This window comes from Rousettus aegyptiacus, unplaced genomic scaffold (genome assembly GCF_014176215.1).
Source record: "Rousettus aegyptiacus isolate mRouAeg1 unplaced genomic scaffold, mRouAeg1.p scaffold_m13_p_10, whole genome shotgun sequence".
Taxonomy (NCBI): Eukaryota; Metazoa; Chordata; class Mammalia; order Chiroptera; family Pteropodidae; genus Rousettus; species Rousettus aegyptiacus.
In genome coordinates, this window is record NW_023416285.1 from 53,070,383 (window position 1) to 53,097,368 (window position 26,986).

Sequence of the window (26,986 nt, forward strand, 5' to 3'; positions counted from 1 at the left end):
TAAACTGTATAGAAAGGGTTTCATACTGTTTATAACTTTCTAGGCCTTTCACTCAATATTGTGTTTTCAAAGATTCATCCACATTGTAGTGTGCAGCTGTAGTTATCTTTTTGGCTGCTATAAGATAATATTCCATTGTACGTATAAATAATTTTCTGACCCATTTTCATGCTGGCGAGCATTTGGGTTATGTCTAATTTTTTCATTTTAAATAATATATTTACTTTTCAGAGATAGATCTCTTATAGGTATGTCTAACAGGTTCAAGGGTAAGAGACTATTTCACTTATTTCTTTTATAGTAAGATATCTCCTATTACCCAGTTCCTATTCTGCACATGATGGCACTTCTTAAAATTTGTTGACTTGTGCAACTAAATTTAGTTTATAAACCTCACGAGTTGTTTCCCAAAGCTTCCTGGATCATGGTTTTAAAATTTAAGAAGAAAAACCTTATCCTCCCTCCTCTAATTTTACTAACTGCTATTAGCACAAAAGTTTCCTTGATAAATTACTGCCATGATAACATTGGTGGAAAGCCCAGATGTTTTGCTAAATTATAAAATTATTCAGTGGAACAATCATGATTTTTTTCACATGCTCCAGTCCTCTCTCTCACTTCTCTCCTTTCACTTCCTTCCCTCTTTCAGATAAAAATCTATTGTGTTTACTTCTGATGCTTATATTTCTATAATTTTAGGTTTATATACTTGGCTGACTCAGTACTACTTTGTAGCTATTAACCAAAAATGCTTGTATTATAAAATAATTATACCTGATAAGCTGAGTTATTATTTTGTTAGAAACCACCACTGCCGGGAGTATTACAATGCGTAATCTTTTTTATTTGTTAAAACCAGAATAAGACTAGAAATAACTCCTACCTTAATACAAACAGGTCAGTCTAACACAGGTTTTATTCATTTGTACCTAACAAAGTCATTCATGTAACACGTGTAGGGCATCTACTATGTGTTAGCCTCTAGGGACACATGAAGAAAGAACAAGAGAATAGACAAAAAAAAAAAAAAGACAATAACAGGTGTTTTAGAAATTCCTAAGACCTTGTCACACAGATGGCTATTCAGTGATATATATATATATATATATATATGGATATATATGTAAATATATATATAATTTTCTCTATCAAATTGGTGACTTGAATTTCACATTCATTGATTCATTCATTCTTAGTAAACAGGGTTTTACTGAGTAGAACAAGGAACTAGAAGGGCTGCTGCTGCCAGAAAAGAAGCCTCCAATTTAGGACATGATTCCACTTATGGGAGATGATAAAGCAGGCTGAGAGCATGTGGACTCTGGGGTCAGAATGCCCACAGTGAATCTTAGATCCACCAATAAGAAGCTGAGTCACCTTGGCAAATTACTTCTGTGCCTGTTTCTTCGCTGACAAAATGGGATAATATTAACTACTTAATAGTTAAACGAAGCAATGTAAGTAAAATGCTTTGCATGGTGCTTGGCATAAAGTAAGCAGTCAGTAAAGTCAGCATTGTCATCTTTATAATAAATGCTTTGTATTCGAGAGTTCTAGAAAAGAAAAAAACAAAAAGCAAAAACCCTATCATCACGTGAAATTAAAATCAGTAATGATGAATGCCCATGGGACTGAAGCAGAGTTAAGTAAAAGGGGATGTGAGCATAGGGTATGCTGGGGCACCTCTCAGGCATTGAGGAAGGAAGAAGAGGTAGGTCAGGATTTTACCAGTATTCACATCAGGTGACCAAATTTCCTAAATTCATAAAAAGGATACGGAAGCATATACATATCTGTGGAGAGTCCCTAAACAGATTCTAAAGTTAGAGGAACCATATTCTAAGCCAATATGCTGAAACAACTTGTTTTCTAACTGCCTTTTGCAGTCACAGCCTGTCATTTCTCCTTTTCTATGATTACGAGGTTTCAAACTTTCCCACCTCTGCCTCACCCTCCATGCCACTCTCTCTGACACTCTGAGGGTCATGTCCATTTAATATAGAGCAAGTATATTAACAAGACAATTACTAAGATGGGCTCCTCGAAAAGGAATGCCATGTTGGCCAAAAGTCCTCAACTCCTGATATGTTTAAGGAAGACCATGAACTTTTCACAATTATTTGAATATAACTACAGTACAGCACATGACCATATTGATATTCACCCTCTCAAATACCACTGCTATGTAACTAAAAACATTTCTTTTCACATACTTTTAAGCTGATTCCTTAATGCTTATGGTGCATTACTTACTTCCTAAAATAAGACTTGAAAGTTCATACTCAAGCCACTTTGCACTATAGGAAGAAGTATCGATCTTAATAAGGTTTGGGTAGAAATGTAACCATTGTGATGAACCATAAAATTCTTTAAAATGAGATGCTAGTTTTATTCATGATGGCTACAGGTAACCTACAGTGCAATGACAAAGGGGAAGCATTTTTAAGCAACTCTTTTTAATTACTTAAGGAATTTTTTAAAATACTAGCCAATAAAGAAATATTATTTTATCCAGCTAATTCTGACACATTTATTATCACCCTTGTAGACTTTTTAGTACCTATAACCTACACTAGAGAAATATGTTCTCTTAGCTTCTTGATAATTCTCTTTAACACAGATTTCTGTTATACGTCAAAAAAGGGAAAAGACACAAGAGAATACAGTCAGGTGAGTATGTTTTGAGGCCAAAACTATTATTTTAGTCCAAAAAGCTGCCTTTTTTTTTTTTTTTTTTTTTTTTTTGCCACCTTTCCTCTGTTCTCTCATCCAGCAACCTTTATTGCCCTTTACACAAACTGGTTTCTTTATGGCTTGGTAAGGGAGCATACAGTGATTAAAGAACATGAATTTTGGAGTCAGACTATTCAGGAATATGAATTCAATTCCTGTCTTTCAGTTAAAAAAATTGTACACCAGAAACTAATGTTATATGTCAATTATACCTCGATAAAAGCAACGAACAAAAGACATACTTCTGGTGATAGGGCCAGAAATCTGTGTTAACAAGATCTCCAGGTGATTCTGATGTGCTAAAATTTGAGATAAGACAATCCCTAAAACCACAGTCTGTATCTCCAGAATATAATCTTCTAAATCCAAGGCTGCTCTATCAGAATTTTTATATTTTATATTTTAGATGTCACTCGAGACACTGAATTAAGTATTTTATGAAAAACAAATGTTGCATTCATCTACTTATATGAAGTCTATATGAAATTCTCATTTTTTCTTTAGCTTTCATTGTTGAGTGGTTTTATGTATTGGCTCTTGTATCTATTGGAAATTTTAAGAAATACCTCTTATAACTATAAAAAAATTTGTAAGTAATGATAGATGTGAAGTTTTTAGCTCTTTGCCTGACACAAAAATATTCTATAAATGGTAGTCACTAAATACTATTATTGTCTTACTAGTCACATTCTTTATTCATAATTGTTTGGGTTACATACCTACAGTAAAACTTTTGTTACCTAATGAAGAGTCTTTTAGGATGTCCTAGTAACCAGAATGAAGATCAGAAGTAGGAAAAAAAGCAAACTCTTGTCTATAAAGAATGAACTTAGCTATCAACAGGGAAGCAGCCAAAACAAAGTCAAAGACAAAGATTACATCTAACATTCCGAAATTGTTGCTTTGTCAATCAAAAGTATGATTGACTTTTTGATAATGGTAGCACAGAAGAGCAAGTGAAACAAAAGAAAGGAGGCAGAAGAGAAGGGAGAAATTTCCTGAGAAGACAAACTGTGATAGTTCAGTAGCAGTGGCGATAAAAGCTGAATCCGTAAGGCAAGCAGCAGACAGGCTGTTCAGTCGTGAAGCAGGAACTGGGAGCATGATCAAGCTCCTTGCACCTTGGAATGTTCCAGGTCATTTTAGATGTGTGTGGAAAGGATCCACCTGCATTTTCATTCTCTTAAGAGCTAAACTCCAGTTCTCTTGTAGTCACTAATCCACAATTATACACTCAAGATGCTACATTTCTGAGGGTTTTTTCTTTTTTTTTTATGGGCCCTTATATCTGCCATTTGATAAAACAGCATTTAATGGATCAGAAAGTGGCTCTTTGCATTCTTAACACAGTTGGAAAAGAGCTGAAGGGTGATTTGTGAATCACAATATTGTAAATGTGACACTACTCTATGTTAATTATATCAAAAAACTGTCTTTAAAATAGTCACAAATAAAACTGCTGTTCTAAAAACTACTAGCATGAAGATGAATGCTCAAAACTTTCAGGTTCTGATGGTTTGACTCTTCCCCCCAGATCTCCCACTTTTGGGCAGATGCCTCTATATTTACAAAATAGAATAAAGTATTTTTGTCTTTTCAAAATTTAAAATGCATATACCAGGTGATCTGATTATTGTGTATTTAACTCCTGACCAGGCATAATGTTTCCTAGAGTACTACTGAACAATGAAAAAACAGATACACAAACACATGATAATAGAAATGTCTATGGGAAATAAACTAAAATCAATGGATATATACATTTACACATATATATATGCACACATAATATAAACATATTTTTATATTGTGTATGAAATTGTCAACATAGAAGTGATTTTCGCCCTTTAAACACTCATTCCTGAGTTTATATATAAATAAGAAAGCTCCTTCCCCAAATCAGGGATTCTTAAAGTACATCTGTGAAAAACACTCCAATGCTTCTAGGAGCCTCACTTTCTGTACTTTCCAGGGCTCAATAAAGGCACTCACTATTAAGGTATATTCAACTTAGAAGTGAGCAGTCATAGCAACATTGCCAGTCCTTTCAAAGGTCCAGTGGACTGAAGGTAGTTCCTTGTGCAGCTGATGAGAAATTGGTGTGGAAGGTCATACACCAAGGGGGAAAAGGCCCCATTATATATGAATATATATGTGTGAATGTATGCAAAAGTTCTAAAAGAAAACCCCCCAAACTCAAAGGTGTTGTCCTTTGGTAATAAATGGTGGTGATGGGGGAATGAGGACGCACAGGGAGGAATGTTAACTTCGTACTCAATGTACTTGTGCATTATAAAACATCTAAAAATGAGAATACATCCATTTGTTATTTGCAATTTTTATAAATCCATAAAAAAATGGCATGGTAGAACCTAGTAAAAGCTAGAAACACAAAACTAGCAGATGACCAGTCCTCAAAGATTCAGAGAGATTCATAACCCAATGAGGCACATCAGAAGCCTTTTATCATATTGCATTTAAGAACACTGAATACTTTATAGACACTATATCCTACAGGATTTTACACTGACACAGTACACATCATGAACTATGAAGTTTACCTTTTCTGCACACATTTTTGCTATCTTCATCAGTGCCATTTCAAGCAAAGCTTCTGAACTCAAATATAAAGGTTAACTTTAAAAGTCTGATTATAATTAAGATTTCTAACATAAAAAGATAATACTACCTTTATATAGTCTCTCAAAGTTATTTTAAATTATACGCTTTTAGCAAATATTAGTGAGAGTTAAAAAACTGGGTGTTGAGGCAAATATTCATTGGAGGTAGAGGTTGAGTCCATGTACTGTCTTGGTAATTGAAATGAGAGGTCTTTTAAAAGCTGTTTGGTCTCAGGTTGCTCAAAAGGACAGGCAGGAGAACCAATGTCATGATATACAGAAAGCGATATTGCATTGACTGCAGGGCAGTAACAAGAAAATATTTTTATTAATAAACAGTATTTCTTTTGCCAAGTATGTGTGGGTTCTAAAGTATATATTTAAAAAAGGTAAAAATAAAAACTCACAGTCTAAAACAAGAACTATTTTAAGTCAACTTTATATTTGAATAAAATATGTATCAGTGATCTTTTACTAATATGAAATGTCTTCAGTGACTGGTCTTTGAAAGTGGAAGTGGGACACATGGATTTTCCCAGTAGTTTTCTGAGCACTTTCACACCAATAAACTATTCCAGAAATAAAGACCATGAGGAACTATTAGAACTATAGCTTTAAATCTTCCATTCCTGATAATTTCCTAACATTACTTTTAAAAAGTGTCAACCTTTAATAAGAGGAAGGAATCAAATAAAATTAATTGAAATTCAGATTAATCCCCACAACTGATATTGGCCAACAGCTGAAAAATTCTTCTCCATCAAACCTTGTACCACAACTGTTACACAAAGTTATGAAGAATAGGACTGCCTTCTTCATTCTATAGTGATGTGGTTAATAGATTATACAGAAAAAAAAATTAAAGAGAAAAAAGACACTGACTTAAAAAACAAAGCAGAAAGCAGATTCCTTAGAAAATGAAAAGCAATGTTGAGAATATTCTTATCTTTACTTACTTGCTTATAAAAGGACTCATTTCTTCCTTGATTAGATATTCCCATTTGGAATTAATGCTGACTACTTCAACGCACAAATTATTGTTTTACTAAGACTCTTAGTCAACTGTCAGTGTTGGCCCTCCTTCTAGGTAAGTAATAAATAGTAAGAAATAAAGTAATAAAGGTGACATTGGACCAGCTCTCGCTGATTTCAATTAACCTTAAGCTAGAAGAAAACATCCCATCAGTTTTGGACCCTTGGTATTTGGTATTTGCTTTAAGAGTATGAGATTAGTAGGTAAGGAATCTGGGCCAACTTCATTCCTCCTCTTAGCCGGTTACTTATACTGATCCTCAGTTTCCTCATCTGAAAAAGTGGCATCATATTTGGCTCACAGAGATGTGAGGATTAACTATGATAACCACAACAGATACACACAGGAAATATTCGACTAACGTTAATCTTTCCCTAGGAGCTGGATCAAGGGGCAGAAAAGGCAAAGTCAGGGTTTCTTGATATATATATATACACACATTTTTTTTTTAATCAGATTTAAAACACTCCTCTAAGAGTCTTTTTATACACACTACCTATTCTAGGGCCCCGCTCGTTACAAGTAGTCATAAACATTTGTTGACCGATAGAACTCAAAGTGGGCTCAGCAACATTAAGAGGGCACCCGTGACAGTGGTTTTAAAAGGTGGAGGCCTCTTCCTGCCAAAAGATATAATCCTGAATGGTGTGCCCTTCCCAAGCCACCCATTCCCTTCTCGTCATCTCGCGCACTGTTTCTGATTTCTATTCCCATTTTGGGAGACGGATCTATAATATTTATGGGTGTAGAATGAACGCTCGTAAAAAATTTAGAGGTACAACTGAGGCCGCCCCGGCGGCGGCGCAGCAGCCACACCTACTTGGCTGCCGCGGCGCCGGGAGCCCGCAGAAGGCGGGACAGCTGGGCTGCCGAGTCTCTGGGCGCCGCCCCCTCCTCGACTCCTCCAGGGAAGGCTACCCCCAGCCCGAGACCTAGTCTGGGACCCGGAGAGCACGAGAGAGGCTGGCGAGGACGTGCTCCTGGCCCGGGAGAGGAGGGGAGGACGGACGGGAGCCCGTAGCCTGGGAAGACTCGGCGGTGGATAACCCGGCGCCTGGACGGTGGCCGCCCCCTGCGTCCCGGGACAGGGGCTTCCCCAGCGCCCCCACTCCCCTCCAGCCGGCGCCGCACTCCGGGACCCAGAGGGAGGCGGAGCCCCGCGGGCCCGGGCCGGCCCTTGCCCGCCGCCGCCCCCCGTTCCCCGCCGCCACTCACGGTGCTTGCCGCCGCCGCCGCTCGGGTAGCTCAGCAGCAGGAAAGGCAGCGGGGAGCCCGGCGACGGCGGGGTCCTCCAGGCGCGCTGCTGCTGCGGCGGCGGGCGCGCTGCGAAGCCGGCGCCTCCATCGCCTGGGTACAGCAGAAAGAAGGGGGCGGCCACCGGCGAGTCCGGCTCCGACTGCCCGCCGGGGGAGGCCACCGGCGGCCCCACGTCACCCTCTCGGTCCGCGTCCCCGGCCCGAGCGCGGCGCGGCTCCTCCAGCGGCTGCTCCCCGCCCCCCGCCGGCTCCTCGCTACAACTTTCCGCGCCGGCGGTGGGCGGCGGCGAGGTCTCAGCCATGCTCGCTCTTTTCTACGCCACCGCCTCCGACTCGGGCGGGGGAGCGGAGTCACGGCGGGGAGCCGCAGCCCCGTCCTGTCCGCGCCGCCACCTTTCTTCTTGGCCCCGGGCCGGCGTCTGGGCTCCGCTGCTCTGTCTACGGCCCGCCCCGCCGGGGTCCGAGCCAGCCCGAGGCACAGCCCCGCCCGACGGCGCGCCTCGTTACCGGCCGCCTCCTCCCGACTGCCCCTCCCGCGCCGGCCCCCAGCAGGCGGCGCTGCTCCCCTAGGGGGCGGTGTCCTCTTCCCACGTCCCACCTTCCGCTTTCCCCGGCGGCGCAGACCTCCCTGCGGACTCCGGGAAGAGTCAGCGCCGTGTCCTTACCCGCCCCCGGCAAGGCCCTCGTTAGCGGTCAGGTGTCCGCACCCCCCCCCTCCCGACCTTCGTGCTTGAAAGGTGGGCGACCTGGCGAAATGATGTAGTGGCGTTTTGTGTGTAGTCGCCTAACTTCATCCGTAGCACCGAGACGCAAATATCTGCGCTGAAGAGGCGAAAGCTAATTTTAAAAAGGGAACTCCCTCCTACCCCGGGTATTAAACTCTACCATTTGCCGTTCACACACTAGAACTTTAACCATTGATTCATGGTTTTGATTCGAGAGCCTTTTATGTGAGATACTAGAGGTAGGCGTCTTCCTCCCACCACCTCTTTTTGTTCTCTATCGTGTGCGCTATATAGAAATCTTGAATTTGCTTTGACTTTAACTCCCAGGTTCTCCAGTGTTCCGGATGCGCAGAGGTGCATTTTAAGTCTAGCGGCTTAGAATTTATGTGACAAGTGCCTATTACAAGTCGACAGTTTTCACTTTCATATTTCCTTTGTCTCGCTGATAATTGGCCTCTGTTGCCTTATTTTGAATATTTCAATGATTACTGACACAGTAATTCCCATAAGCAAACATTTCTTTCTCTGATAAAGATAATTTCTAGTTACTGTAATTATTCCTTACGGTGGATTCCGAGAACGTGCCCATAGTTCCTAGCTGATTAGCTTTTTGTTCGTGCTGCAAAATGCTGGCATAGAGTCCATTTTGACTCGTGATTAAAAATCACTGTTGTGTAACATTTTGCCCACCTGCTTGCTTTTCCGTCTTTCTCTGGTCTTTCCCTCTGTAAAGGAAGTTATACTTCGGTGAAAGGAAGTAAGCCTTTTTACTGTTACTACTCTCTGAAAATCAGTCTTGATTTTCTACATTACTAAATATAGAAATTTACTACAAGAAATTTCCATGAGATTTCTAATACTGTCTTTCACCAAATCTTTTCTTTAAACAAGAAATATTTTAAAAGGAGATGTTTACAAGCTAATTTCAAGCAGTCAGAAAATTCCTTGGTAGCTTTTCACTTTCTGGCATTTCCCTTACCTGTAAATCCCAGCCCCACTACCTAAGTTATTTGTCCTCTGAGCCTAGATTCCTCTTCTGTAAATATGATCATATTACTTAACTCATAGGGATGTTGTGAGGGTTAGATTAATAAAAGTAAAGCCTTTAAAACAGGGTCCGGTATAGGGTAAAATAATTATTACTAGCTACAATTTATCATTTTGGCAAAACAGCACATAACTTATAATAAAAAAGCATTCAATTGAGGGGGGGGGAAAGCCTTTTCATCATATCTTCAGAATTTTGGAAGTTTTTATTATTTGGCCTTTTCAGTGTTGGTGAGGGTGAGGGTCTTTATAAAAACAAATAAATTTCACTTTTTAGGAATTGCAAACTGTATAATACCTTGAAGAGAAAAACTAAAAGATTCCAGAAGTATTATATTTTCATTTGTTTGTTTTGTCTGTAGGGAACTGTTCACATTTTATTTTAGCCCTCAGACATAAGTACAGTTAAAGAAAGATTTCAGTTGTTGAACCTGACATAAAATCCACAATTTGTTCTAAAAGCTTGTTATCTGCACCAATTTTCTCATTTTAAATTTTCTTTAAATTTTTTTCAATTACAGTTGATATTCAATATTATATTACTTTCAAGCATACATCATAATGATTAGATATTTATATAACTTATGAGGTGATCCATCCTGATAAGTCTAGTATCCACCTACAGTTATTAGAATATTATTGACTATATTCCCTATGCTGTACTTTACACCCCTGTGTTTATTATGTAACTGCCAATTTGTACTTCTTAATCCCTGAACCTTTTTCACCCAGTTTCCCAATCCTATGTTATATGTTTTTAACACCCTCCCTTAACTGGATCTTTTACTTTGTTTTGCATGCAGAAATTTCAAAAAATCATATTCTTGCCAGGTTCCTTCACAGAGATGTTTCACAATGTTTCAGTAAAGAATTTCACAAGAATATACACATGTCATTGCAGATAAAAGAAAAGAGAGCAGAGTCCTCACAAATCACTCTTGGGAAACCCCAATAAGCCAAAGGAGTCACCAAGTTAAAGTATGAAATGCTATCGTCTAAATTACTGGCTTTCTCCTTTCTAGTGAGCCAGGATACCTATAGGTATTAGAAACATTGACATGCTTGGAATCTTGCAGGGTACTGTTGTCGTTGTTGTTTATGCCTCTTTACTTTTAAAAACTGTTCTATTTATACTTTATCACTAAATGGCAGTGTCATAAATATAGAAAATCAGCTGAAATATGAGTCCTGTAAATTTTACAGGCAAGGCTATTTATAGGCATTTTCTGTAAAGGTGGATGGTACTCCAAGTTTCTAGTTTCTTATACTTTTAGCTTTTGGATCAATATAATCATGGCTCTCCATAAGCTCTAGTGACATAAAGGGCTGATTCAGCTGCTACACACATTTAGGGAAGCCAAGATTATAAAAAACAAGTCTAAACTTGTTGCTCCTTCTTGAAAATGCATAGCGTGTTCCTATACTGTCTTAAAGTGACAAAATCCAAGTTACTGTAAGAATCAATTTCTGTTAGTTTTCTTGTGAAATAAAGTAAGAGGTGCTTTTCAACTTTATCTGCATTTTTATTTTTTTTAGCCATGTTTGGTTTATAGAAACTGGTGGTCTTAAGGAGGGACACTCAGACTATATTACAAAATGTTTTAAGAGATCAATGTCATGGAAGTAACTTTAAGCTTCTTAGAGCTGTGATCAGAGAAAAGCTACCACTTGGAAAGGCCTGATATTCTTCCAGTACACTATGTGGGTTTTATGTTTCTAAAATAATGGCTTTTTTCATTGTGCAGTACTTAGGAAAAGTCTTACTTGAAAACAAGACAATTTGAGAATTTATGTTAAACTTCTGATTTTAATAAATGCAGAAATTCAGTTACGCTAATTAGATAATATAAAGCTTCACTGTGAAAGCTCTTGTAAGAGTCCATGGTTCTTTTGAATTACTATGTTTTGATAACTGTTATTGACTTATTTTTCCAAACAAATTACAGAAATTCTTAGCCAATATATAACTCCTTTTTATGTTTATCTATAATACTCTAAAGAAATATAAGCACCTCTCAATGTAATACTCTTAAAAGTACCGTGTACTCTTAAGTAATATTATCTTAAACAATATATTTAGTCTAGATCAAACAATGGCAGTTTTCTTCAGGTGGCAGAAATATGGATGTATTTTTCCATTTTTCTGTATTTGCAAGTAGTCTATAATGAATGTGTTAACTTTATAGTAAAAAATGATAAGACATGTTGAAGGACTATTTTTATTGTTTGATAAATCTTTTTTATGAAGGTCTGCTAACAGTGAAATTGTGTTCCTCGTATATACTGTAGAGAAACAGAATTCCTACTCTAGATGAACTTATATTTTGTCTTTTTAGAGTTTTAATATCTTAATAAGAGTTGCTGAAATTATTTGGTTTGCTTTTACTGACCCTCTAGCACTTTATCTACAATTCTTTCAATTCACATGTGCTTTTTCAGTTCTCTTCTAAATTCCTCTCGAATCTGTCCCTTAATTTGTTCTCTCTGCTTTAATTGAAATCTTCATCTTTTCTTCCCTGCAGTAGTACAGAGGACTCCTAGCTGATTTTCTTGCTTCTAGTTTTCATCTATTCCAATTCTATTGCTATACAGCAGCTAGAGATATTTTTCTGGATTGATCTAGTTATGTCACACTTAAACACCTTTGTTGGCTTCTCCATATCTAGGATATAATCTAAGCTCCTTAAGGTCTTTAATGATCTAACTCCTCTCCATCTTTCCTTTCCAATATTATCTTTCTACTTTGCCTCACACTCTTGCTGCCTCTGGATAACATTAAGGTTTGGCCTTCCTCATATTGCCACATCAGAGGATTCTACTCAGATCTCTGCCCTCCTCATACTGAGTACCTGCCTCTTTTGAGGTCCTATAGCATCCTAAGCAGTAAATGCCTCTCACTGCAACGTGTCTTTCTCTGCTATCAATATATCTACTCTCAAAGTTGGTATCTTTTTGAGTTTCCTTTTACAACACACAACTGATTTTTAACTCTAGTTGTTCTCAGCCACCCTCCTTTTTGTTAAAAACCCCTTTCCTCTTTCTAAAATCCTATGAAAATTCTTTAATTCTATGGCCGAGACCCCTAGATAGAAGTGATTCAGAAAAATTGGACTTAAAATTAAGAAATAATTTTGGTCTTGATTTCTCTTTTTGTGTATGTTCAAGCATGATATAATTAGAAACATGTCTAAAAGAGCTCACTTAATAAACATTAAAAAATTCTAGGTGCTAATAAAATTGTTAAGTCATCTACTTACTTTGAATAACTCCATCGCCCACTGAAGGTAAGATGATCTCCTAGTATATGTCAACCAATGCTTAAGGGTAAAAGAACAGTCCTCTACTATAAGGTTAGGTTTCCTAAGGTCCAAGGACTCCGGGCGTCAGAGTCCAGGACCCCACTCATGTGGTACGTAAAATGTGATTAGGCATGTTATCTGGCGGTGGGGTGGGGGTGGGGAAGCAAGAGGGAAGGTCCACTGCTTTCAAGTCTCATGGGGCTCCCCTTGAAGTTTTGTAGTTGCATAGTAATGCCACTACAAATTAATTACATTCTTGTAATTAATTTCATTCATTATGTCTGTTACTATTAGCTAAGAGAAATCTAAAATTCAGTGTGCCCAGCGTAGTGTTTCCAGAGTGTTTTCTACAGACCACCTGAATCAGCATCATTTCAGGCACTTGTTAAAATACACACATTTGGGTTGACATCAGGCAAGTTAAATCAGAAACTGGAGGGCATGGGAATCTGCATTTTAAACTTACCAAATGATCCTTAGGCATTCTGGTTTAAGAACCATTATGATAAAACGAAGGAGAAAATTAACTCAAGTGGAGTTTGAATTAGTCTTTAAAAAAATAGATTATTAATAACTAATAGTAAGCACTTACTACCTGTCAGGTGCTGTCGTAAATATATGATTTAACTAAATGGCTTTAACAGTCATGTATTATTCAATATGAGGAAATTGGGACATGGAAAGGTTAAGTAGACCGAATACACATTGTAAATGGTAAAACTGAGATTTAAAACTCAGTGTAGCTCCAGAGGTCAAGCTCCTTTATTGTTTCTCTTAAGGCAGAACATTTCATTAGTTTAGGTTTTTTTGTTTTGTTTATAGTTTTAAAAATGTTGATCCTTAATATTTACTATCATTTAAAGCTTCACTTTGCAGCAAATGTAAAAACATCATTGTTTTTCTTCAAAAATGAATAGCTAAAATAATCAAACATTATCCTGGAATACAGAGCTCAAGTTACATTAGAAAATACGAAATATGAGAAAATAACTAAGCAAAATTTAAAATACGTTACCATTTGTTTTGGGTGGTGGTAAATTTTGTATACGGTTTCTGTGTTTCAATAGCAAAATACAAATGTTTTTAAAAGAAAATCCGAATTTTAAAAACTCTCATTTATTGCCTGAAGCAATATTCAGTTTGAATGATTTGGAACTCTAGTTGAATTGTACATTTTGGGGGGATCATCTACTGTTCAGACAGTGGTACGTGTTCATCTTTGTGACCCCTGAGATCTAAATTATACTGATTTTCACTTTTCATGAATTATTTTGGTAAATTAACTTTAAAGTAATACAATGTATTACTTTAACATACTAAAATTCTTTTACTTCATATAACCAGCAAGGAAAAATGAGCAACTTCAGCCATTCCTAGGATATATCAAATATTTTTTTGTCAGATATGTAAATAGTTATCTAAACTAATTATCTTGAAGATCACAAAATTATTTTCCAGTTTGCCAAAAGCTTTGACAATATAGTCGTAGGTTTGATAAGCAATTAAATTTATTTCTACACAGAAATTAAAGGGAAATGTTCATTTTACTTAACTCCTTCATAGATAAATATAGATAAGAAACTGTGGCTTAGAGAAATTAACTAGCCCAAAGCTAGTCAGCTGGTTAGTGACAGAGGAAGTTACTGGCTCACTAATTTGCTATTTTCTTCTACTTAATTTCTAATATTTTATATTTTTGATAGCTGCCCACAGCTTACCATTGACATGAAACTAATAGATTGATTTATATTGATGTCTGATAACCAGTAATCTACTTTTTCGGAACTCTTATCCATGAGACTTTCCAGAATTCAAAGTGTCTGTGAAAAATGATCACACTGAGTCGTTAACAGTTGATTACTCATGTGTTAGGACATTACCCAACACATCTTGGTGCTCTTTAAATGTTTTAAGTAAATGTGAAATTTGGATGTAAATATTTAATCCACTAATTTGTAACTTCGTTTGCTATTAATCCACATCAAACAAAGCCGCATTTTACATTGATAAAGTAGGATAGCACCATCTATATCCTAGTTATTCCAGAGTGAATAATATAGTGTTGTGAAGTCTCTGAAGGAATATTTGATATTTGGAGGAATATAAACATGTTTAATTTTTTCCACTTTCCTAAATGTAAAGTTTTACTTCCTTTAAAACTTCCTTTCCCCTCACTTTATACATGTCAGGGATTTGACATAGAACATCAAATACTTTCAACTTCTATCTATTTCCTTGCTTTTTATCCTGTCCCAGATTTTCTCTATCCCTTCAGGAGCTCGCCCAATGCTCCTTCTTCCAAACTTAAGATATTCATTCCTCAGGATTTTTACATATTATGACTAAGGTCCCCACAACTCCCTCCTCGGGTTCAATTAATTTGCTCACAGAACTTACACACTCACGTTATGTTTACCAGTTTCCTGAAGAATGTGATATATGGAAGAACAGTCAGATAAAGAGATACATAGGATGACGTCTGGGAGGGTCCCAAGTGCAGGAGCTTCTGTCCTGGTGGAGCTGGTGTACATTACTCTCCTGGTACGTGGATATGTTCACCAACCAGAAAGATCCTGAACCCCACATTACTGGGATTTTATGGAGACTTGCTCACATAAGCATAATCAATCATGAACTCCATTTCCAGCCCCTCTCCCCTTCCTGGAGATTGGACTGTGGAGCTGAAAATTCCAAACTTCTAATCATGGCTTGGTCTTTCTGGAGACCAGTCCCCCATACTGGAGCCATTTAGGAGCCCATCTAGAGTTGCCTCAGAACAAAAGATGCTCCTAGTCCTCGCATTACTTAGAAATGTACAAGGGTTTTAGGAGCTCTGTATCAGGGATCACCAGTATATATGCTATGATCTCGAAGCTCTTAAACACTGTTATAGCTCTTCTTCAAAGTAGGTATAATAATTGTACCACACACAAAAAATTTGTAGATGAAGTAATTAACTCAAAACCACCCTATTAAGTTAACTCCAACAACTGTACTTTTTATATATCAGAAAAAAAAGTATAGAATAGAGCTCTGAAGCCAGAAAGGCTGGGTTGAAATCCTGGCTCTGCCACTTAATAGTTATATGACTTTGAGAAAGTTATTTGTCGGTTTCCTCATCTTTAAATATGGATAGCAGAATTTCCCACACGGGAGTTGTGAGGAAAAAGGGAAGTAAGTACAAAGGGCTTACAAAAGTACCTTAGCACTCAGTGTTAATTTTATTTCCAACCTACTTCTTTTATTTATAAAAGATAAAACTATTTGACATATGTGCTACTCTAAGGCATATGTAAGCTAGAAGAGAATGAAGGCTCAAATTAAGCTGGCTTAGGTTCAAATCCCAAGCACATGCCTTTTAGAAACTTAACCTCACAATTTCAGCATCTTCATCTCTGCTAGAATAGTACTATTTCACAAAGTTATTATAAAGATCACATAAGGTGATATACATCTGGCATATAGCAAGTATTTAATTAACCAGCAATCATCTCTGCATTTCTAGCAGCTAGCATAATGTTTAAAGAAAAGAACAAACAGTGACACAGTTAAGACAACTTTTGTACTTCCCTTCAGAAGTCCTCTCATTCCATTCTTTGGCATCATCCTAAATATTTCTACATTCACCATCTCAACATCTTTTTCCTACTGTAAAGACCAGAGCAAAGGAAGAAAATGTAACATTTTTACCATTTGAAGTTGTCACTTACCTAGTAGTAATCACACCAAATTTTAAGTGGAGTGTATAATAGTAACAGCTGCAAGTCACTAGAAAATGGTATTTTTACCTTACCACATTAAGGACCATTAAAAAAAAAAAAATCACAATTAATGTAATTAAGGCACATCTTTCCACTTTTAACCAAAGTTCCTCTTCATTTCTAAGCTTTTGCTACATATAATGTACAATATCCTTAAGCTAACATTAAACCTATTTAACAAGTATCCTGCTCAATTATACTTAGGTAAATGAAATGTCAGAACTATTTTATAGGCTATCTTACAAATAAGATGATTGCCAAATGTGCATTCTCTTCACTTTACATGAAAAATTATAAGGCTGTTTTAAGTTTGACTGTTGCTCCACAACTAGATGTGAAATTTTCCTAGGCTACTATTTGACAGAATATCAGAGAACTTTTTTTCACGCACCTGCATATTGTTCCCATAGTTCTTAGTCTGACCCTAATATAAACTGAAGGATAAATTGAGCAATAATGCAAAATGAATTTCCCTGTTGACTGGAATTTTTAAAACTTAAGGTTAGGTATTATATATTAGCACAATAACTTCACCAGTTAAAAATCCAAATTTATTGATCTAAAATTGCCAAAAAACTTAAAGCGAAAACTTTACTTAAGCTTAATGCTCTTTTTAACCCCTGCACGAATGCCAGATAGTTCACCACTATAACGTTGCTCTTCTCTACGAACTTCACGAACCTGGCCTCTTCTCCGAATTTTGGCTCTTCTGAACTTCTCCCGGTGTTTCACTCTGGGATTGCGATCAATCTTCTTTCTCCTTGGTGTAAGTCCCCTATTTTTAGCAATCTGATAGGTAATGCCTCTCTTTGCATTTTGATCTTCAAGAGCTTGTTCTTCAGTACTATTTTCTTCTTTCTTTCTTTTCAACTTTTGCCTATCTTCTATTTCTTTATAGTATTTCAGTGCAGCTTCTTCAAAATCAGAATCATCAGAAAGGTTTGTAACAGCAGAGGCGGCGGCAGCAACAACAGTCTCAGAAACAGATTTTGGTTTGACCTTGGTGGATTTTACTTTTGCATTCAGTTCTTTCTTTCCAGCATCATCCTTAAGTGTGAGCAGATGATGAATTTCAGAGGACAGCTTCTGATCCACAACTGACAGTTTGTTGATCAAAGTTCGGTAGGTAAGGAGCCTTTCTATGACAGGATGTCCGTGTGCAGGGACTCTCCTAGCTTTCAGGATCAAATAAAAACTGATGTTGGAGCAGTAGTTCAAATAGAGGTTGTATTTGGTCCTCAAGTATTGGCTTCCTTTTCCAGACGGAATGATCCCTTGCTCCACCAACTGTAACAATGGCTCCAGCTCATCCTTCACCTCTGTCAACTTAACTTTCAGGTCTTCTATTAACTCCAAGAGCTCTGGTGATTCCTTCTTCAGCATTTTTAGCTTCTCTTTCACTGAAACTTTCGCCAAATCCTTCACGACTCGTGTCTCAGCCTCATCTACCCGAGGCACCGGTTTTGCAAAGGCCTCCACCCAGGTGACCCCAAAATCATCCTCTTGCAGGGCTTGGGCTAGGCGCCGCTGAATGAGCTGTGCCTCCTCCTCCTCCTCTTTTTCCTCATCCTCTACTTCTTGCTGACTCTGCCGGCCTCGGGACTTGGAACCATAGTCCGTGTCATAGTAAAGTTTTTTCCTCTGACCCCACGACAAACTGGGATCCACAGAGGCCTCGGCCTCACTCTGCATGGAGCTGCCATCATCGTCCTCGTCGTCCTCCTCATCCTCCGCACTCGCTCCATCTTCATCGTCCTCCTCAGCAATATCTAGGGCTAGCACCTCTTCCTCCTCCTCATCGCCATCCGCCTCCTCATCCCCACTCTCTATTTCGCTCCAGCCTTTAGCCAAGGCAGCTCGAGACTGGGCCTCATGGAAATCATCTACCTTATCCTGGTAGTAGCTGGAGTCCCGTGGTGAGGGTGGCAATTCTAAATCGTCTTCCTTTTCGTCCGCTGGGCCGCGACCTGCCTTGGCTCGCACAGCTGCCCACTTGGCCGCTCCGCGCCTCCGGGATCTCCCCACCATAGCTCGCAGTCTCCGGTTCTACACCAAGGTCGGACTTTCGGCCACCTCTGTCCTCCGCGCAAGAGCCACGAGGTTCAGCAACGTGCCTCTTAAAACAGCCACGCACTCTCGTACCACACGAGTTTGCCGGCGCTCCGGTTGCGACAGGACCTTCTACCTTCTTCCGGTCCCCAGGATGCTCTCCGCGGCGCGTGAACCAAGACTTCCGCTCCACCCCGCAGGCTTAGTCACATTAAGAGCACCTCCCTTTTCGCTTTGCCCTTTAACGCCGATCGATTCCGGTAAATTAAAATCCTTCCGTGTAGGAACAATAAGGTCGGAAAGTAAGTTCCCAAGCGTCTTTCGGAGAGACTTCCGTTCTTAGTCTCGCGAGCTTGGGCGGTATCTTGTCGGAATAGCGAGGCTAAGTCTCTGGGGACCAGTAGAGGGCGCTCTACCTCTGTGCCTCGGAGAGACCCCGGGACTGTGCAGTGAGCTGTACTGCGCATGTACCAGGCGTTTCCAACCGGGAACCGTGAGCCGATGTGGAAGGTTTCTTTTTCCTGGAATAATTTTCTCTTCTGCGCCTAAGTGTAGAAGTTAATCATGTTTTTAATTTTTCGTCGCAACGCCTAGGGCGCTACGGGTGCCTCTGGACTGGAGAATTCTGGTGTCGGCGTGCGGCGACAGCGCAGCTCGGGCCTCGGGCGGATGTGCCAGCAGGTTTCCAGCTGCCTGCCCTCGGCGATTCTGCGCGGCTTTGTGTCTCCGAGAGGTGACAGTGGGAAGACAGAGCGCCACTCCAGGGTCTGACTTTTCCAAGAAACTCAAATTGCCTTCAGAAGGCACGCGATTTGTCTTCGTTTTAGTAGAGAAGATTCATTCTTCAAGATACTTTGGAAATGACGCTTTTTAACTCTCAGGGGTGTACCCTTAAAAATCTATTTTTCAACATTTAAGCACAAGCTCTAGGAGAACAATGGCGGGCAAAAGCAGACCCACACTCGTGGGACTTGTTTGTGGCCTAGCGAGAGACACGCGTTAATGAAGTAATCATGCAAAACATGCCAAATTGTAACTGAACATTTGTCCTGTATTACCCAGATTTCATCTGCTGAAAACACCCAACATGCCTTTTATATCGTTTTTTTTTTCTTTTTTTTTTTAATCGATGCCATTCTCCTTAGAGTTTAGTACTCCCCCCACCTTGGGAAACTTCTACGATACTGAAAAGACAACTTTCGCATCACCTCTTTGATATCTTTAACTCCCTTGTCTTTTCTTCAGTTCTTCTATAACACCTAGTAGATCTCTACAAACACTGATATTGCAAGCACCCAGTACAGTGTCTGGCACAGAGTAAGTGTTAAGATTTGTTCAATAAAAATATTGAAATTACAGTATTGATTATCCATCCGTCTTAGGCGCTACATAAGAGTGAATGAATCATGCACAAGGCTGTAAACATCCCTTATGGGTCATCCCTCAGGGAGATAACCTGAGCTGGAACAGGTTTTAGGAATCATTAATTCCAGCGTCATACTTTTATTTTACACATGCAGAAACAGACCAGGGAAGATTTCATTAGTAAATCTGGCATAGAAACCAGGCACAGGGCACCCACACCAGACTTTCACAGTCACCTGTATCAGTCCTTTGCTTTTTCAGTGTGATTGAGTTTTGGATCTTTTCCAGTGGATAAGTTTTGCTGGGTGGATGAAAGAAATCAAGAGCACAGAATAAAGTGTTTGAGGGAAAAGGTGGTAATAAGGGAAGAATTAGTCAAACTTGTCTTTGGAAGTACTACTAGAGCTGGAATTATGAAAGCACTGCCTTATATATAACCTTAGAAAAGTTAAAGATTTAAGTTTTCAAGACATTACATATGATAGGTTCAGAATTAGTATTATGATACCTTCAAATGTAGGTTGTTGGAAGCTGAACTTTTGATATGTTGCTAAAATTAATGATGACAAATGTTGCAGAAAGTATAAGTGTCCTTAGGTTAAGAAAATATTACAAATTTCTAGAAACTATTTCTAACTAAACATTTTCAAAGTGTTAAAAGTTACCTTACGCATTTGAAAACCTTTATAATATTTTAGAAAACAATTTTAAGAATAGAAAAGGGCAAAAATTTTATAGTCCAAATTTTAATTTTAGCACAATTTGTTTATGAATGTAAATGAGAATAGATTTTGCCATTCAACAAATATTAACTACTTTCTAACTGTAGCAGAATGCTACATGGTGTAATTGATACGAAGGTGAATTAGCCAGTATCTTCCCTCAAAGAGTTTATAAGCAGGAGGACAAGATGTGTACAGATTACTAAAATACAAGGTAGTATGTTATATAAACCTACTGTAAGAGATTAGAGGGATGAGAGATCACCTCTGGATTGTTTTTCTAGAAACAGTGCTTAAATAATGGTGCATTTATGCTGGAACTGTAATTAGATCCTTGCTTTATATGTAGTATTGAATTTTCATTATGTCTAAATATTAAATTTTATTTAGATGCATAAAACGGTCCTAATTTTTCTGTTTAATTGAAGACAAAAAATACTTCTTACTTCAGGACCAAAATGTGTATATTATTATAGAGAAGGTAGAAAAATATTTTGGACATTTTTAATGATAATGATCACATTGCTCTAATATTACTTAGTTTATACTACATATTACATTAACTATTTAGAATAGAGTTGCACTATCCAGTGCATATTTGGAGTGTTGTATTCTAAAGTTCTCAGATTTTTGATAAAGAACAATTGAAGCCTATTTTTTAATTCTAGCAGCTCCCATAGACTAATCTTCCATAGTCTAATCTTATCATTATATACCACTTAGATGAGTTTTTTCCTTAAAATTTTGTGTTGCTGCAAAGACAGATTAATAACTATTATATCATAAACCTATGCCAATTAAAAAGAAAAACACTGAGTCCCCAGAGGAAATGAACAAATATTAAATAACATTTGATATATAACTGTTATATTTGTGGCAACCATAATTTGTCATCAACTTGAATCCTTATTAAATTATTGTTATATTGGGTTTAGGAGTTAGCAAGCTACACATAATGAGGGCTAACAGCCATGTATGGAATTTTCTGACTGTGGAAGGTAGGGGTTTGTGAATGACACACCAAGTGATATTAAGATATTTTCTTCAGGGCATGAGTTCCGGGTCTTGAAGGTATTCTACAATCGGATTAGCTTAAATTGATCTCACTTCTTTTTGGACTGTTGTAGCAATAATAATAAATAAATAAACACACACACACACACCACACACACACACACACACACACACTATATATATAGCCAATAGCCTATATATATATATATATATATATATATATATATATATATATATATATAGGCTAAGATCTGAAGCCTTTATTTTGCAGAGAATGAGAATGAGGACTGGCTCAAAAATTATGTGAACTGTATTTCAAAAGACCTTCACTATCCAAGCTATAATTATCATTGAATCAATAGTTAATATATAAATAATTATATGTACAGGGTTCCTCATGAATCTTGTGCTGGCTGTGCTCTTTCTTGCCTCATTTCTTTTGCATGTTTCTGCTTCTAGAGAATTCTTATTCATTGTTTAAGACTAATTTTAAAAGTCACCTTAAAAGCCTTTCTTGGCTTCCTCAGACAGGGTAAAGAACTTCCTCTTTTGCATTCCCATGTCTCATACATATCTCTATATTTACTGCTATCCTTCTACTAAATATATAAGCCCCATTAAGTCTGGATCCAAGTAGTCATTTTTTAAATCCTAGAATCTAGGTCAGTGTCAGCATATTAAAATAGTAACCTTTAACAATGAATTGCAGTGTCTTTTATGGTTCTTTAGCCATTAACACAGTTTTTAAAAATTTAAAAGTAAAGTAACATTTAAAAGATGAAATGTTTAGTATATGGCTTTTGTGAACTTAAGCTAATAGTTATATGTGTACTTACTTTTTATCCTGGCATCACAGACTATGTTTTGATGACTGAAGTTGTCTAAGAAGTAGCTTTTTCTTTTTTTTTTAATGCTCAGAGAAATAGTAGTAGTAAAAAATAATTTAATAGGAGAGTAATAATGAGAAAATGTATTCTTGGTGTTAATTGCTATTTACTTATTTAGATCGTTTAATATAATCACAGAAACTCCTTGAACTATTTTTGGATGCAAAAAAAGAAAGAAGGATTATTTTTAGGTGTAAAAAAGAAAATGGAATAGATGAAATATAGTTGCCATCTGTTTTTATTTCTGATGGAAACCACTTACTCTGAAACCAGTAGGTTTTAGATTCTTTTTGCAACTAAAGTCTGTATTTATTTAAAGACTCAAAAATCCTAAAAATGACTTGGAAGTAAAATATAGAACTTGTACTGAAATATAGGAAAAACATATGAACCCTTCTAAGCCTTTAATTAAAAATGACTTGATTAGGTAGCTTTAATTACAAAATGAAAAATTTAATGGAATTTGACACTTATTGCCCTTTCAAACTCTAATCCAATGAAATACTGTGCAATTATTTTTTAACATTATTTTAATGGTTTTTTATTTTTTCTAGCATGAGGAACCTTATAGGTACAATTATTTATATATTAACTATTGATTCAATAATAATTTTAGCTTTGAAGGTGAAGGTCTTTTGAAACGTAATGCACATAATTTTTTTTTTTTTTTTTTTAGTTACTCCTCATTCTCTATAGCATAAAGTCCTTAGCCCTTAGCCTATTATTATGGGCCTGCTTTTATCTGCCCCCAACTTATTTTTCTAGCTGCTTTCCTACTATTTTCCTTGAGGAATCCTACATTTTAGCTAAACTACAATACTCATTGTTCTTCTCTTTCTGAGATTTCTTTCTCTTGGCCTTTGCTTAGACTCTCTCCTCCATCTCTATTCATCGATGGCCTTCAAAGCCCATCTAAAATACCTTCTTTAGGCTATATTGTCTGATCTGCTTCCTTCCACTAGCATCTAATAGCCCTTTAACTCTTCTTGTGTTAGGATTTTAAAATATTTTCTATACTGTATTAAAACTACAGGTATTTATACACTTATCTTTTCTGTCAGTATATCACCACTTATCTTGTAACACTTAACAGTATCTAATACAGTTACTTATACCTAGTAAGTACTGATAAATAGCTAATCAAATGAGAGTAAAATTGAGTTTTGTTAAATTTCAAAAAGGTATTAAAAATTAGAAAAAGAACCTAAGAATTTAATAAGCTTCCTGTAAATGTGTCATTGATTTGTATCTATTTTTGGTATTAAAAGAGAACTTAGACTTTATGCTAAGAGCAATGGTGACCCATTGTAGGGTTTTAAGCAGGGCAAGATTAGAGAATTAGAGAAAGTAAGTACGATTACAGGTAGGAAGTTAGTGTGAGGCTGTTACAGTTACCTAGGGGATGAATTTTAGTGTCTAAACTAGGGTCCTGGGAATAAAGCTAAAAAAAAAAGTAGACACATTAAGAGCTATTTAAGAGATGGTGTTATAGGACTTAGTATCTGATTAAGTATGAAAATGAGGAGTTACAATGACTCCCAGGTTTTCTTGGACAACTGAGTACATGATGGTACCCTCCACTAAGATAGAAAACTCAGAAGGAAAGAGGTTCCCAGGGTGCAGGGAATGGGAAAATAAATTTGGACATGCTGCATTTGCATTATCTGTGAAGAGGTTCAAGTGTCTAATATCTTCTAGACAGTAGGATATATGTGTCTGAAGCTTGGGAGAAATATCTGAACTAGAGAAAGATTTCAGGGTCTTCCACATTCAGTAGAACGTGGGACTATATATTAGATATTTACCTAAAAAAATAAGGTTTTGGATTGTAGCTAGCACACATAAACTAGTAGACTAGAAGGGGTATGCCTGCCATTATAGTTATAGGACTGTCTATCATGTGTCAAATTTAAAAGCTTTGGATTAATAAATGAGCTATATGTGATGAAATGTCTTATTTAAACCTATTCAAGTTTAAGACTTTTAAATTTACCCTATGAAACTGACCCATGAAAAATTATCACCACCAACCACAAAAAAATACATCTGAATAAAGCCGCCATGTGTGCTCAACTCACATTTTTATCATGTCCAAAAGTTTCAATACTTGTCAGGGTTTTCTCCACTTGCTATTGCGAATATCATTGACTATTTTGGGAGATACTTATTATGTATGAGCCGCTGTGCTAGGTATTTTAAGTATTATTTTATTCTCACAGTATATTTATAAGAAGGGTACCATTATTATTCCTCTTTTCACAGTCGTGAAATAATTTTCTCAAGATTATATACCTGGTGGTTAAACACAATCCGTCTCATTCTGAAGTTAGTTTTCTGAGTCATTTTGTTATTCTGTTTCTTAGTCGATAGTTTATTACTGATGAAAACCTTGTAGAACATAGAGGCATATGCATCAATGGATATTGAAAAAAATTGGTCATTCATATTTATAGACTAAAATTACTGAGAGAGATGGCATCAACATCAATATAATCGCAGAAAAATAGGAGACTCGGGAGGCATCAGCCACGTTGAATCTCTCCAGTTTTGTTTTGGAACCTGGGAAAGCATGAATGTAGTAGGTTTCTATAGGCAAATAATCATAAAGTATAATTAGAGGATGTCATTTAGAGATTGACATTGTTCCTTCATTGGTTAATTTTGCGCAAATTTATTCTGTTGTTTCTGATTTTGTTTTGTTTTTGCTTCTCTGATTTTGATTTAATTGTTTATTCACTATAAATTGTTTTCTTTCAACTTATTTTTGTCTACACTGATTGCCATATCAAAGTATTACTTCACTCTGTGATTACTAACTACCACAATTAATATTCTATTGTACGATATTTAAAATCACGCTGAACTCATTACTTAAGATTTTCCTTTTATATAAATCAGTAATATTTTGATATTGTATTTGAAACTTGTTTCATGTTGCTAAGGAACTAAATGAAGATATTTAATAATCAATTATTATAATTGTCATATAAAGTCACTACAACCATATCATATAACACCAAATTTCTATTCACGTAAAATATTTTAATTTTGCACAGCAGACAGCACCATACTATGTGCTTAAGGGAAGGCATGTTGAAACATATAAAATATATTATTTTTGAACTCATTGCCATATTGAACTTGCATTACCTCAAATAGTCATGTTTGCTCTCAACTCTAAATTACTAATGTTATTCTCTCCTAGACCATATTTGTCCCCTTTTTGCCTGACTTTTACTCATCTTTTAGTCTCAGCATGAACATTACTTTCTCTGGGAATCTTTCCTTGACCCTGCCTTTCCCTGCCTTCTAAGGCACATTGTATTTCATCATCATAAATATATATTGAGTATATACCATTACCCAATAGACTGTAAACCTAATTGATCAAAGGTCATATTTGTCTCCTTCACTTGTATCCCTGCCACAGTGTAGATGTCAGTAGATATTTGTTGAAAGAAAGAATAAATAAATAAATGATCATTTGAATTAAGGGCCAGGTAAGCAGCATTAGCGTTACAGACCACAAAAACATATTTGCTATAATGGCAACTTTATTTCAGTGTCTTAAAGAAAAATTATTTCAAATAAAAATACATGGTTGTCTCAATTATATAAAGAAATTATGAGCCAAAAAATATATTAATTTTCTATTGGTGCTATACTAAATTACAATAAACTCAGTGGCTTATCACAATGCAAATTTATTATCCTTACAGTTCTTTGGTAAGAAGTCTGACATGGTCTCATTGGGCTAAAATCAAGGTGTTAATGTGGCTTTGTTCCTTCTAGAGGCTCTAGAGGAGATTCTGTTTCCTTGATTTTCCTAGCTTCTAGATGCTGCCTGCATGTTATGTCTCCTGCCTTTTTCCTTCAGCTTCAAAGGCAGCAATGCATGATCTTCAAACCTCTCTCTCACTATCTCACTGACACTCCTGCCTTCCTCTTTCTCTCATAAGGACCCTCGTTATTACAATGGACCAACCTGGGGAATCCAGGATAATTTCTCTATCTGAAGGTCAGCTGATTAGCAGCCATAATTCCATCTGCAACCTATATTCCCCCTTGCCATGTAATGTAACATTCATAGGTTCTGAGAATTAGGATATGGACCTCTTTGATGGGCCACCATTCTGCCCCACTGTAATAGCTTAGCATTTATGTCATTCTGAAAGAAGATGCTATCTTTTCTAAACATAAAGAAAAAAAAATAATAATGCTAAAATAATTGTTTATATATTGCAGCCATGTTCTAGGGGCCTTATGCTTTTTTATTTCTTATAAATCCTATGAAGTACTTACTATAATCATGCTCATTTAATAGGTGAAATTGAGGAAAAGAGAGGTTAAATAAAATCCCATTTGAACCCATACAATCTGACTCCAGTGCCTTTACTTTTTTAGTAGGAAGATGGTAGATGGAGTAAATTCGTCTCTTAAGACTTATCTTTACACTGTGAAGTATTATGTTGTT

At 37.0% G+C, this 26,986-nt stretch overlaps 3 protein-coding genes across 15 annotated transcripts in view; 1 reads left to right on the top strand and 2 right to left on the bottom strand.

Moving 5' to 3' along the window:
• The window catches only part of RUFY3 (RUN and FYVE domain containing 3), a 65,313-nt gene extending 57,200 nt beyond the window's left edge, over positions 1–8,113 (bottom strand). For all 13 annotated transcript variants that reach the window (XR_001595353.2, XR_004953108.1, XR_001595355.2 and 10 more), the window contains exon 1: positions 7,603–8,113. Coding sequence is in view for 10 of the 13 variants with exons in the window: in XM_016132924.2 (XP_015988410.2) it covers positions 7,603–7,945 (343 nt within the window). In the remaining 3 variants the exon portion in view is untranslated. The remainder of the gene's footprint in view (positions 1–7,602) is intronic.
• Positions 8,114–15,186: 7,073 nt separating this feature from the next.
• On the top strand, positions 15,187–20,131 carry LOC118607705. Its single transcript, XM_036226438.1, has 4 exons — positions 15,187–15,255; positions 17,374–17,529; positions 18,379–18,784; positions 19,119–20,131. Exons 1-4 carry the CDS (start codon positions 15,187–15,189, stop codon positions 19,259–19,261), a joined length of 774 nt encoding a protein of 257 aa, XP_036082331.1. The 3' UTR covers positions 19,262–20,131.
• UTP3 (UTP3 small subunit processome component) lies at positions 17,005–18,663 on the bottom strand. Its single transcript, XM_016132948.2, has one exon. The coding sequence runs from the start codon at positions 18,501–18,503 to the stop codon at positions 17,067–17,069; it is 1,437 nt and encodes a 478-aa protein (XP_015988434.1). The 5' UTR covers positions 18,504–18,663; the 3' UTR covers positions 17,005–17,066.
• Positions 20,132–26,986: the final 6,855 nt, after the last annotated feature.

Bases quoted from the DNA above. Each gene is read 5' to 3' on its own strand.
- LOC118607705 (XM_036226438.1), top strand. From the start codon at position 15,187: ATGACGTCTGGGAGGGTCCCAAGTGCAGGAGCTTCTGTCCTGGTGGAG. The intron at 17,530-18,378 runs GTGAGCAGATGA...TCCTGGTAGTAG, and splicing joins TTCCAGCATCATCCTTAAGT to CTGGAGTCCCGTGGTGAGGG. The intron at 18,785-19,118 runs GTAAATTAAAAT...CGCAACGCCTAG, and splicing joins TTTAACGCCGATCGATTCCG to GGCGCTACGGGTGCCTCTGG.
- UTP3 (XM_016132948.2), bottom strand. From the start codon at position 18,503: ATGGTGGGGAGATCCCGGAGGCGCGGAGCGGCCAAGTGGGCAGCTGTG.